The 13969-nt window shown below is 44.2% G+C and overlaps 1 protein-coding gene across 3 annotated transcripts in view; it reads left to right on the top strand.

Annotated features, from left to right (window-relative positions):
• The window catches only part of ADAR (adenosine deaminase RNA specific), a 47837-nt gene extending 34153 nt beyond the window's left edge, over positions 1–13684 (top strand). For 2 of the 3 annotated variants that reach the window (XM_077156309.1, XM_077156308.1), the window contains exons 7-15: positions 5638–5863; positions 6122–6293; positions 6576–6669; positions 7399–7521; positions 7780–7913; positions 9608–9790; positions 10267–10379; positions 10691–10818; positions 10959–13684. In XM_077156309.1, the coding sequence (XP_077012424.1) occupies positions 5638–5863; positions 6122–6293; positions 6576–6669; positions 7399–7521; positions 7780–7913; positions 9608–9790; positions 10267–10379; positions 10691–10818; positions 10959–11196 (1411 nt within the window). In that variant the 3' untranslated portion in view covers positions 11197–13684. The remainder of the gene's footprint in view (positions 1–5637; positions 5864–6121; positions 6294–6575; positions 6670–7398; positions 7522–7779; positions 7914–9607; positions 9791–10266; positions 10380–10690; positions 10819–10958) is intronic. The other variant, XM_077156307.1, reaches the window with a different exon arrangement.
• Positions 13685–13969: the final 285 nt, after the last annotated feature.

The raw sequence follows: 13969 nt of genomic DNA, 5'->3' as shown, positions 1-13969 counted from the left end.
AAACCGATGCAAATGTACTAAGAAACGATGATCATGCATCTATGTGATGATGTTAAGAATTACTGATTGCATATGTAGAATGGTATGATTTCTTAAAAAAAAAAAAAAAAAATGGACAGCACAATACTACCTAATTGTAATGTAATTATGTTAAAACACTGAATGAAGCTGCATCTGAGCTATAGTTGTTTTTTTTTCTTATATATTTTTGTATTTTTTATTTTTATTTTTATTTTTTCTCTATATTATCATTTTATTTCTTTTTCTGTTGTCTTGCTATTTCTTTTTCTAAATCGGTGCATATGTACTAAGAAATGATGATCATACATCTATGTGATGATATTAAGAACTACTGATTGCATATGTAGAATGGAATGATTTTTAAATGTTGTGTTAGTTAATTTTTTTTAATTAATAAAAAAAAAAAAAAAAAAAGAACTTTTTGCATACCTCCTTAGCATGAAAATGATACATGCCTGAGGCTTAATGATGAGGGCCAAGAGGAAGATGAGGATGCCAGTGTCAGCTTTGCTTGATATTATTCTGGAATTACTAGCTGATGCAGTCAGCCAAGAGAAAGAAATAAGTATAAAAGTTTATAGTATTTGCAGATGATATGATTGTGTACCTGACATATTCATGAGAAAATTGAAGAAATGTTAGAGACGAAAACAAATTTAGGAAAGTTGTCGGGGGGGATGTTTGCAAAATATAGAAGAATCAGGAGCTTTTCTGTATATAACAGTAAACAATTAAATATTGTTAATTAAAGAAAATAACCTATTTATAACAACAGCTAAGAAGATAAAGTACTTAGGCACAGCCCCAATAGAAAGCATGTGGGGTTTATATCAACTAAAATACTACCAAAGGATATAAAGGAAGACTTGATTAAATGGGGAAAAAATATTCTCTTGTTAGATGTAAAAATGTGTTTTAAAGATAGCAGCTGTCCCTAGATCAATCTGTACATTTAATGTGATCCCAGTAAAAAATCAGTAGAATTTACTGTGCAAGTAGAAAGCGTGATTCTGAAGTTCCTATGAAAAATAAACATTCAGAAATAGTTAGGAAAATTCTGAAAAAATAATACAGAATAAGGCATATTGGCCCTAGTAGATGTTAAAGTGGTGTTGTACTGACATACAGATAGAAAGCTAGATGATACTGTATGCCCACCTCCCTCCCTACATCTAAATTCCAGCAGACCCAGAATTTAAATGTAAAGTGAACAAAATCATAAAATCACTAGATAAAAGTCAGGGTTTTTTTTAGAATCTTGGAGTGGCAAAAACCTTTCCTATCAAGACACAAAACAAAGCTATAAAGTGAAAAGATGGGAAATTTGACTCTAAAAAAATTTGTGGGGCAGTACAATGGTAGCTCAGTGGCAGAAGTCTCACCTGCCATGCTGGAGACCCGGGTTCGATTCCTGGAGACTGCCCTTGCAAAAAAATAATATAATTAATTAATTAATTTAAAATTTTGTGTGTAGTAAAATGACTACTTGAGGGGAAAATAAACCTCTGTAATACAGGACAATCCAAGGACTAACTTAATATGTAAGGGGTTCTTCTCAATTTTAACAGATAGGAACTGTGCTTTCACAGAAAAAAGCATAATGACTTGTTAACAAATGAAAAGGTGCTCAACATCACTTTGCAAATTAGATTTACATTTTGACACTGTTCTTGCAGCACTGGTGATATAATTACCATCTAGCATAGTTAAGGGTAAAGAACAATGCTTTTAGCCTACCAGTGCCCCATCCGGGGATTCACACATACACAGACACGTACAGAGTTCATGATATGGGTACAGAGATTGCCACTGCAGCACTGTTTATGAAAGCAAAAGAGTTAAATTGGTCTAAAACTCCATCATTTGCAGACTGGTTAAGTGTGGTACTCCATATAAGGAATACCATGTAGCCGTAAAAAAAAAAAAGGTAAATCTGTATGAAATGATCTCTCAGGTATACTGCTGAGCAAACAAAGCAAGGTGTAAAGTGGGGGAGAGATGTAAACATAGTTCGCTTGTATATGTACAACATATTTTCCCAGAGGATAAAAGAAATTGTTGACAGTATTTGCTTCTGGGGGAGTGGGGGGGTTACTTTTCGTTGTATATCGTTAATTATTTGAATATTTACTTGTGTGTATCAACCTTTTCCATTTAAAAAAATTCATTAGGGAAAAAAGCTTATAAACTGTGGTATCTTATTTTAAATTTGTCTATTTCCAATAATAAGTCATGTTAATCATCTTTTCATGTTTATATGTTATTTGTATTTCCTTTTCTGTGAATTTTCTGTTCTTGTCCTTACCTGTTTTTCTTTTGGGTTACTACTCTTTATTGATAGGTCAGAACTTTTAACATATTTTAAAAATTAGCCCTTTGACCAGTATGACCTAATTTAAAGCACTCAAGACTAGAGGAAACCAGAAAAGGTCTTCTCATCCCCTCCCTCATGGCAGATGCCTTTAGAATGTTCTGGGCCAGTGGGAATTGCCCATTCTATAAAGCCCTCTAGTTAAGAAGAGGCACACTCTCCCTCTAGCTGCTTTTATACTGGTTCATATCGATTGTATGTTTAGCCCATTTTTTTTCCTCTTCTGTAAAATCTTCTGTAAAGTCCCTTCTTGGACTAAGAATTTAAGGTCTTACTGTGAACTAGATTGAAGATATGGAAGGGTCTAAGACATGATTCCTGCCCTGAGTATACAGCAGACACATAATCATAGTACAGTGTTGCAGTGTGCCATAGTGGAGATAAATGGAGCACGGAGAATGCTGTGACCAGTGTCTTCTGGGAAGCCGAGGAAGGTCTCATAGAAGAGAGGAAATATACTAATTTAGTAGTTACCGTTCTTGTCCATCTAATACACTGGCAAATGTTATCTCCTTTTTTGTGTGAATTATGCTGGGTCCTCTTTTTTCTCCTCTCTCTACTCTTCTTGGGGAAATTAACTGAATTCATGACTTTTAATGTCATCTAATTGTTGGGAACCATCAAATTCCTATCTCTAGCCTGGAGTTTTCCACCTTGTAGGCTGTGTTAATGCTTTTACCATAAAAGCAATAGGAAGGCACTGGAGGGTTTTAAATAAGGGAGTGTCACTTGTCTGTCCTCCTCTACTCTTGCCCCCTTCCCTGCAGTCCTCAATTTTTTTAATTAAATCCTCTATCTTATCTGAGAGAACCATTTCAGACTTTTGCCACTTTCTTTTCAAATTTCCACCAAACCCCCTCTTCATCACTCTAAACTGGTGACCTTATTTTACACTTAATTGAGAAAGTAGTAATAATCATATGAGAAATACCTTCTCTTATTACCAAATCCACATTCCTCCCTGCATGTGTACCAGTAAGTTTGAGGGAAACATCCTTCCTCTCACCCCTGTGCCCTCAGTCCCAACCTCTGTTCTACTCTAAGATTTTACTTCTGGAGCTCTCACCCCTCTCCTTTGGCATCTGTGGCTGCTCTTTGTTAGTTGGTTCCCATGGGCCTCTGAACATACCCAGACCCGTCTTTTAAAAACCATCCCTTGACTCACATCTCCCTCTAGGTATTACCTCATTTCTCCCCTCTCCAAAGGCTTGTTTCACTTTCTGAACTCTTCCTGTTGGGCTTTTGTTCCCAGCATTTCACTAAAAAGGCTCTTGCCAAGGTTAGTCATAACCTCCTTTTGGCATATTTCTATCTTCATCTTACTCTACCTTTCAGTATCACTTGACACAGTTGAACAGTCACTCATTCTTAACACTTTTCTTCCCTTGGCTTCTGCAATCCCATATTCTTCTGATTTTCCTCAGCCTTGCTCCTCAGTCTCCTTTGTCAGCAGAAGGAGTTTCTCCTCCAGACCTCTAAATGTTGACAGGTATCCTCTAGCCACACACTCTTCCTTAATAACCTCATCCAGTCCCATGACTTTAAATATCTGCAGTCTACATGTATCTTCCAAATGTCCATTTCCAGCCCTCTGCAAAGCCCCAGATTCCTATAGCCAACTGTCAACTCAACATCTTTACTTGATTGTTTAATAGGCATCTTAAATCTAACATGCTCAAAATAGAACTCTTACATTTATCTTTCCAAATTAGCTCCTCCCAGCCTTCTCCATCCCAGGAGGAGCACCATCTACCTAATTGCTCCAGCCAGACCTAGCAGTCACTATGACTCCTCCCTTCCCCCTTCCTTACTTCCAGCTTTTCTGCTATTCCTTTAGAATCTGTATAACAAATTCAACCACTTCTACCATCTCTACTACCAAAACCACAGTTTTCTAACTGGTTGTCTCATGTCGGCACTTGCCCTCCTGTGTTCAGTCCATTCTCCAAACAGCAGCTACAGTTACTGTTTTAAAACCTAAATTAGGTATTACTTTGCTTTGTTACAGACCTTCCAATAGGTTACCATTGTGATTAGAATGAAATTCAAACTCCTTCCTGTGAACTACAAGATCTATCCAGCTTAGCCCCTACCCTCTTTCCAACCTCCTTTCATATCGCTCTCCCTCTCATTCACTGAACTCCAGTCCACTGGCCTGCGTGAAGCTGGTAGCATGGGCAAAGGAGTGAAGGCGTTCAGCTGCTCAGGATAACTAAGGAATAGTGAGAAGCATGGTGCAGTTGCCCATAAAGAGGCATCATTTCTTCTACTGCCAGAGCTGATGAATCTTGATACTGAAGTTCTCTTATACGCACTTGGATTGTCCAAAGCTGGATTCCCCAACCCACAGCTTAGTATCTGATTGAAAGCTAGGATTCTTGAAACCTTATCTGCTAGATTTCCAAGCTGTTTTTCTCCGTGCTCTTCTCTGTGTTGTGGAAATCTCTAGCCAGGAAGGGAGGGGTCCAAGCCAGTGGCACTGCCCATGTCTCTGCTCCACGTGTGCACTTTCCGTCAGCTGAGACACATACCCAAGGAGGCACTCGCCTGCCCCCGTGTCCTTCACAAAGTTCCCAGGAATTGAAACACATCATCTTATTAAAGCTTGGTTCTTTGGTCTAAGGCAGACCTTGACATTGTGACCTCTCCAAGTTAAGTCCTCTTGAGATAATTAGGAAGTGAATGAGGAAGTGGAACCAGCTACTTAAAAAATCAGACAGAGCACTGTCACTCCAAAAGGGAAGAAAAGTAGTTCCTTCTCATTTCTGCTTCAGTTATGACGAAAATCCACATTTTTTTGTTAGTATTTCCTTCAGCCCTCTAATACTTGTTACTATTCCTTTGTAATAAAGGCAGGCCTAGAGATTTTGCAGGCAATCTTACCTAATTAGAATTTAATAGCATGATTTTATCATACTCTCTTTTACAGTTATCTTCAATTTATTACAGATAATACTGATCATCCATTTACAGTAATGATAGAAAGTTTCCTTTTTAAATGTGTTTATATTTAAAAAGAGTCAATTCAAAGAAAAATAGTAAGCAAATACTACTACAAGTGACATCTGGACCTAGCAAAACTCATGTTGTGATGCACAAATAACCAGAGTCTGGGAAATGCCTCATCAGTAACAGAACTGTTGAGAGGGGATGGATCCTTATCTCTGCAAGGCTGCCCATGAGCCCTTTCCTGAAAGCTGTCCAGTTCTGCTGCTTGTCTTTATCCCCTGTTTCTCATCCCAAAGGTTTGTTTATCAAGCCAAAGTTGGTGGCCGCTGGTTCCCAGCCGTCTGTGCACACAGCAAGAAGCAAGGCAAGCAGGAAGCAGCAGATGCAGCTCTCCGGGTCTTGATTGGGGAGAACGAGAAGGCAGAGCGCATGGGTTTTACAGAGGTAACCCCAGTGACAGGGGCCACTCTCAGAAGAACTATGCTCCTCCTCTCAAGGTCCCCAGAAGCACAGCCAAAGACAGTTAAGACGTCTACTTTCGGTGCTATCTTTTTTTGGGTTCCTGCTAACTCCTCTCTGGGTGGAGTTGGTGCTTAACTTGATATTGTGAATTATTCCTAGGCTTTAATATTGGCCTTAGCAGAGCAAATAACTAGAACATTAGTGTGAGAGGGGAAAAGATAACTCACAAGTCAAGTAAAGTTTTTCCCTCTACCCACCCTGAAATAAGGTGGGTACAGACTTGACTCACGGCCCTGACATGACCTCCTGTTCCTGCAGCTTCCTCTCACTGGCAGCACCTTCCACGACCAGATCGCCATGCTGAGCCACCGGTGCTTCAATGCTCTCACTAACAGCTTTCAGCCCTCCTTGCTGGGCCGCAAGATCCTGGCTGCCATCATCATGAAGAAAGACCCTGAAGACCTGGGCGTTGTGGTCAGCCTGGGGACAGGTATGTGAGGCTCTGAAACATGTTCCCACAGCCGTCCTGGTACCTAGAAGCAGGTGCTTCTCATTCCCTCCTGGAGTCTTGTGTGAGCGAGTCTAAGATGGGGAGAATCTTATCATTCACTTTAGCTAGTTAATTAAAAGTAGGGAATTTGGAAGAGAATATAAGAGTCAAGGATCTGAGAAATTGAACCTTCGCCTTCAGTATTTAAGTACAAACAGCCCTTGCCCTATTTGTCATCATTTTTGTTTGGAAATGTTACATTTTCTTCAAACCCCTTTCCAGGGAATCGCTGTGTTAAAGGAGATTCTCTGAGCCTAAAGGGAGAAACTGTCAATGACTGCCACGCAGAAATCATTTCCCGGAGAGGCTTCATCAGGTGAGGGGGCACCTGAGTGATCCTCCGTGCTGGCCACCCAGCTTAGCCCCCCCACCCCCGCTTGCCAGGGCCCTGCAGCTCAGACACGTGCCTGAGACCTCCTCAGAGCACACACGTCCTCCACCCACCAGTGTCAGCCTTTGCTTTTAACTTGTCCATTTGAACTTGTCTTATGGAATCAATCCCCTCTGTGATCCAGTCTGCACATGCCCTACTCAGCCTGTTTAAGTGCTCTCCCCTTTTCTGCAAACCTTACTTCATACCCTTTTTTAAAAAACATAGAATGACCCCTGGGTCTTCAGGGCCTTCTTGGAGATGAGGAGGCAGGTCTCCATCTCCATTTGAGGACCTATGAACAGCCCAACTGCCCCACCAGCTTTCTCTTCCAGCTCACCTTTTCTTTAACTTATGAAATAAGAAACTCGAGGTGAAGCAATAGCCTCCTTAGTCCTTGAATCAGTGTGTCCTGCCCTGGAATCCCTGTGGCCACCATAGTGAGGAGCCTGTGGCAGAAGTGAAACTGACTTGAAAGGCTGGCTTTTCTCTACAAAAAGCTGAGGTCTTCCATAGACAATTTTCTACCATGGTAGAAAATTTCTCTTTCGACCTAAGGAACTGTGAAAGCTCTGCACCATTCATCCTTACTTGGGGCTCAGATGGCAGTCACAATATAGAAGAAACTACTACTCCCCGAATGGAACCTGTCTTAACTGAGCTTTGTCTTTGTAGGTTTCTCTACAGCGAATTAATGAAGTACAACCCTCAGACTGCAAAGGATAGTATATTTGAGCCTGCTAAGGGAGGAGAAAAGCTCCAAATAAAAAAGACTGTGTCATTCCACCTCTACATCAGGTCTGTGCAGTCTCCCAGGGTTGGGTATGTGAATGTGCTCCTGCCCGGTGAATCAGGCTGTATCTGCTGGGCCACACTCGGCTCTGTTTTTGAGTACCTGCAGTAGAATGACTTTGACACACGCTTCTGCCCTCCTCTAGTACCCCCAGGTGGTTTTCAGAGAAAGTCCCTTCTGTCTCATCTTACTGTTTTGGAGCCCTAGGAAATTGGCAGAAAGTGTCTGCCCAGGTGAGTTTTAACAGTGCCCCTGTTGTGCAGCACGGCCCCGTGCGGAGATGGTGCCCTCTTTGACAAGTCCTGTAGCGACCGTGCCATGGAGAGCACAGATCCCCGCCACTATCCTGTCTTTGAGAATCCCAAACAAGGCAAGCTCCGCACCAAGGTGGAGAACGGTGAGTGACACACGTCTCCCCTCCTTCCCACAAAAATGCTCTGCGAGACCCCTGGCTGATCAGAGGGACAAGGGTACACCTGCCAGTTTTCTGCCATTAGTTGCTGGAGTGTGGGGAGGTCTGCAGGCAGATTAGGGTCCGTCTTGAATTTGTTAGTTTGAGAGACCTGGGAGATGTCCCGATCATATAGGATGTAGAGATACCCATCTGGAGCTCCGTGGAGAGAGCCTGGCTGGAAGTAAAGCCTGGCCAGTCAGTCCTCCTCTGAATCCTCCCAGAGATTTACAGCCGTGGGAATGGAGGGGATCACCTGCAGGAGGATGGAGGAAATGAAAGTCATGCAGAACCCAGCCCTGAGAAGCTGGAAGATAAGGACACTAAGGTCCTAGTTTCCTGTCTGTCTGTCTGTCTGCTAATTTTCCAGCTTGTCCACTAGCTCCTTCTCCTCACAGTCTACTACGACCTCCTGACTGTCCCCTCATGTTCACTTGTTCCCTTCAGACGATTCTTCAAGTCATCAGAGTGATTCTCAAACATAAACCAGACCATGTCACTCCCCTGCTCAAAACCTAGTGGCAGAGACAACAGACCCCGCAATTTATTCTTGGGTTTTTTACCCAAGAGAAAAAAAACATCTGTCCACACAAAAACTTACACACAGATGTTCAGAGTAGCATTATTTATAATAGCCAAAAAGTGGAAGCAACCCAAATGTCCCTCAACTGATGAATGGAAAAGTCCCAACATGGTACATCCATGCAATGGAATATTGTTCAGCTGTTTAAAAAAACAGAGAAAGAAGAACTGATATATGTCACAACAGGGGTGAACATCATGGAAATGTTATGCTAAATGCAAGAAACCAGTCACAAAAGACCATAAACTGTATTCCATTTATACGAAATGTCTAAAATCGGCATATTATCCACAGAGATAGAAAGTAGATTAATGGTTGCCTGAGACTGGGCTGGAGGGAAAATGGGAAATGAGTTATGGAGGTGATAAAATGTTCTAAAATCTATTGTAATGGTGGTAGCACAACTCTGTGAATATAGTAAAAACTACTGAATTGTATGGTAGGTGAATCATATCTCAAGAAAGTTGTGAAAAACAAAACAATAAGCCCTGTGAGTGGCTTCTCCCTGCACTTCACATAAAAGTAAAGCCCGCCGCCATCTCCCAGCTGCTAGCCTCGTCCCGGCCCCTCTCCCTGTCATTCACATCTGTTCCAGTCACCCTGGGCCTTTGTCAGGTCTTGGGATAACCAGACCGCTTGCTGCCTCAGGGCCTTTGCTTAAACACTCTTATTCCAGCTGCTCCTTCTCCTTCATGCCTCAGCATCCCTGACTGCTCTCTTCCAGGAGGCTCCCCTGCTCTCCTCCCTCACATCTCCCTCAGAGCCTTCAGAGCACTATTGCAGTCTAGAATTCTGATGCACATATTGGTGCTTACCTGTTCCGTGTCCGTTCTGTTCCCTTTCTACCCCCTTACTCCCATGGTCAGCCCATGAGGACAAGGATCTTACTTGTTTTGGCCCCCATTGTCTCCCAGCACCAGGCGTGGTAGATGCTCTAAAATACATAAAGAGTGAAGGAGCGTGTAGCCTCCGGCCCACGTCTTGGGAGTGTAAACAACCCTCCAAGGAGCGGGTTGGTTCGGCAGCCCCGTGGGTCTGACCCAGGTCTCTAACACAGGGGAAGGCACCATCCCGGTGGAGTCCAGTGACATTGTGCCCACGTGGGACGGAATTCGGCTCGGTGAGAGACTCCGAACCATGTCCTGTAGTGACAAAATCCTCCGCTGGAATGTGCTTGGCCTGCAAGGGGCACTGTTGACCCACTTCCTGCAGCCTGTGTATCTCAAATCTGTCACACTGGGTAAGGGACCTGCCTTGGGAACTGGAACCAGTCTGTCCTTTTAGTGCCCAGATCCCAGCAAAATGTATGCTTTGTTGCCAGGCCTTAACACTCTGTGCTTGAACTGGTAGTGAGTAATTGATTCTGAGGGTCCAATCTGCTGCAGTAGGATGATCTGTTTAGGCACAAGCCTAAGTAAAGGCTGGCCTGGCAAGACTTTGCAAGATGAGTTAAAGAAACACAGCAGTTTTTAAGATTGCAGTGTCTTAGTTCTTTAACTCCACAGTCTTTGACCCTACCTGGAACCTAATATATGTGCGTAAATATTTGATGATCTCATCTATATCCTGGGAAGCCATAATCAGAAGGTGCTTCTAACCAGGGAGCTGTTTCTCTGTCCTGACAACTCTATTTTGTACCTTCAAACTCCCTATACACCTCTGATTCTTAATAGTACTTGGTGCAAATACAGGTACATACTTTTTTTTTGTACCCAGGTTACCTTTTCAGCCAAGGGCATCTGACCCGTGCTATTTGCTGTCGTGTGACAAGAGATGGGAGTGCATTTGAGGATGGACTACGACATCCCTTCATTGTAAACCACCCCAAGGTGCTATAACCCCATTCATTTTTCCCTTGACCTTTTTCTCCTCTTCAAGCAGTCCAGTAAGCAGAGCAGAAATGCATACTGTGGTCAAGGGGAGCCTTAGCTGGTGTCCCAAGAACGTATCCTTTCCTCCTTGTAGATGCCAAGAATCCAGAATTAACTTGAGTAGAGACGGGGTTAGTATGGCCAGATTCCACTTAGTCTTAACCATACTGGATCCTAAATAAGAGGGAGAGCTTGTGACTCTGCATTCCCTTTGGAGTCTTGTTCCTGAAAGGTTTTCATCTTTCTGCCCCTGCCCCTGGGACTCCTAGGTTGGCCGAGTCAGTGTATATGATTCCAAAAGGCAATCCGGGAAGACAAAGGAGACAAGCGTCAACTGGTGCTTGGCTGACGGTTACGACCTGGAGATCCTGGATGGCACCAGAGGCACAGTGGACGGGTAAGGGCTGGGAGGGCGCCGTGGAAGCACAGCCTTCCTGCCTGCCCCGACCCCAGGGCTGTGTCACACGTTTGCAGTCTCTGGAACTTAAGAGCTCCCTAGCCTGCCCAGGTGAATAATGATCACTTTTATTTCCCCAGGCCCCAAAATGAATTGTCACGAGTCTCCAAAAAGAACATTTTTCTTCTATTTAAGAAGCTCTGCTCCTTCCATTACCGCAAGGACCTACTTAGACTCTCCTATGGTGAGGCCAAGAAAGCTGCCCATGACTACGAGACAGCCAAGAACTACTTCAAAAAGAGCCTGAAGGACATGGGCTATGGGAATTGGATAAGCAAACCCCAGGAGGAAAAGAACTTTTTTTCCTGTTCAGTGTAGACTGGCCCAGTGACTGACTGATCAGCTGGATTCGCAGGTGAAAGAGACAGGCTGAAGCATTCCTCATCACGCTGGTCAAAACTGTTTTATCTTTTCCCTCCTTTTTTAAAAAATGGAACCAGGCTTGCTGATCCTGAGAATTTTGGGTTCCCATTTATCTTGCTTTCCTTGGGATTGCTAGGCTGGGCCTGGCCAGGCCCCTTCTGTTTTCCCAGGTTAAGAGGCGGAGACCTAAGGGAAAGAAAAAGTATTTTTTCCACTCAGTGCATAAAGTCACTGGGCACCTGCAACCCATTTCTTCTTAAATTTTGTTTTGTTCTATTTTTTTTCCGTTTCCTTTAATTGTATGTCTGCTGCCCTGCCTTCTTGTGGTCTTGACTAGGTTCCAGTCAGCTCTGTGCGAATCATGTGGGGCTGGCAGTTTCATGTGTGGATTGTACAGGCTTCTTCTACAGCCTCCTCCCTTCTCAAACTCCCTCTGTGATCATTAAGTTTTTCTTCCCCCCCCCCAAGAGGGAAAAGAAGTAAATTTAAAGTATTTGGTGAAACATCTATAAGGGCAGGAGTTTAAAACTGCAGTCATTTAATTTCTGGTGCCAATGGAGGTGTGTGATCACAGTCTGCTTGGCAATCTTTGGATCTTGCACTTTAGCCATCTTGGGAGGGGCCAAGAGATAGGGAAATCTGCTGCTCGGGAAGTATGTCCCTTCCTTAGGCAGCAGGAACTCTAGAACTAGCCAGCTGGGCTAAAGGAGTGGCCCCAACCAATAGCCGAAGTGTTCCCTTGAAGAGAGGACACCAGCCACTTCGCAGGTAGTGCATTGCCAGGCTCCCAGCTGGGCCTCCTCCTAAAGCATTCCTAGGAGTTTCCTTACCAGTGGGGGAGTGGGGCCTCAGCCAGCTTGGAGGAAGAAACCCAGACAGATCCTAGAGGGCAAATTATCTCTGCTCAGATAATCAGGTCTTGACAAGATTAGGGGGAAAAAATCATGTTGGGTCAGATCACTGTTCCACCTGGCATATTTCCCGTAACAGTGACATCAAGGGAAGTTGACTTAAGGTTTGGAAATGAGGAATTTTTAAAAGATACCACAGATGTTGATTCTCAGCTGCTACAGATAACCTGTATTAGCACAGATTTAAAATTCAGACAGGTTTTTACTTTCTTCAAGTGCTTTTATTTTGCAAGATGGAGCTGGAGTTGGTTCGTGGGCAGAGCACAGACCTGAGGGTCCTTTCCCCTGCCTGTGAGGGTTGACAGACAACAGGACGGTGGTTGGTGGTGAGAGGGCAGGTGATCTGTACCTTCTGGGAGGGAAACCCTTTGTCTGCATCTGAGTCTTATGGTCTGAGCCCCTGGCCTCTCTGGGGTCTGGCTCTTGGGAACTACTGAAGCTCTGCTGCCCCCAGGACCCTGCTGTGCCTCTTTGCTTCTTCTGTGAACATGCAGAGCCATTTGCCCTCAGATGATTTTCCATCCCACCCTCCACCCCCTCCATAGACTGCTCACTAGTTCAACCCCCTGCCTGCCCTTGTCTTCAACAGTCGATATGTCTCCATGCACACTTTTATTCTTTGTAGCTATTGTATCCTCTGTATTTGTGACCAAAATAAGAAAACCCAAGTTTTTAAACTATACTAAGGCTGTCTTTGCAGAACACCAAACTGCCCCAGGGAGGGTAGGGAAGCAGTGCTTATCTTCTGGGGTGAAAAGGGGCTGCCTCTTGGTTGTCTGCATCTGTTGAGAACATATTTCAGCCTTGCTCCCCACCCCTGTCTGGGGCAGAGACCTCGTGGTTCCCAACCCCCAGAAGGAAGCGTATCCCCCTCGGTTCTGCAGCCTCGAGGGTCATCAACTCCTGCGTGAGGACGTCAGATTCCTCTGGTCTGTCTCTCGTACTGCAGTCTCCTGCAGAGCTCTGCCTCGTCCTGAACTGGGAGCACAGCGACTCTCAGTTCAGAGTCCTGCCCACCCCCACAGTCTTACCCAGCGAACTTCTACTGTCCTTCCTGCTGAGGGAGGAGAGCAAGGCATCCCTTGCTCCATGTGTCCACTGGAAATGGCCTGTTGGGCCCTGAACCACTGCATCCCCCACACATAGCCACGCAGGACAAGAAGGCAGAGCTCCCTCCCAGAGTATCTTCTTCACTTTCTTTGGTCAAATCTTTGTTTTTGATAAGCAGGATATTCACCCCTTTTTTAAAAATGATTTTTGTAGTTGATTTGTCTGAACTGGGCTATAGTGTATTCTTTTAATAATCATGTGTAAAAATGGTTGCTGTTTGAAGCTATTTCCTTTGCTCACATTTAAGGGACTTTGTTGATTTTAGGGGTCTTGGTAGTGACTCCGAGAGCAGCGTGGGGAAGAGCCAAGTGTAGACCTGGGTACCACAGTGACTGCTTCATTTTTATAATTCTGCTTTTGTGTGTCCCGCAATGTCACTAACAATATACATTCCTCATAAATAAAGAAGAATTTGAATTAAAGTCTTGGTCTCTAGGGGGAGTGGTGGAAATGGGGACAAAGGAACCCATGTGACGGGAGTTCCAAGCCCAGCACCAGCAGCACCCACTTGAGCCTGGGGAGAGGGTCAGTGCTCTGCCTGCCCGAAGGAGCCATTTCTAGGGGCCTCCCTGGGCAGCTGAGCTCGTGTCCGAGGCGGCGTGGGCCACACCAGGCAGCCCTGCATCGCTTCTCCAGCCCCATGAGAGCCCACCATTAGCTGTCTTGTCCCCAGGGACTTAATAGGCAAGATTTCAAGATGCCAGACT

The sequence above is a fragment of the Tamandua tetradactyla genome, chromosome 4 (assembly GCF_023851605.1).
Source record: "Tamandua tetradactyla isolate mTamTet1 chromosome 4, mTamTet1.pri, whole genome shotgun sequence".
Taxonomy (NCBI): domain Eukaryota; kingdom Metazoa; phylum Chordata; class Mammalia; order Pilosa; family Myrmecophagidae; genus Tamandua; species Tamandua tetradactyla.
The sequence above is the reverse complement of the archived record's forward strand: the minus strand, read 5'-3'. Positions and strand labels throughout refer to the sequence as shown.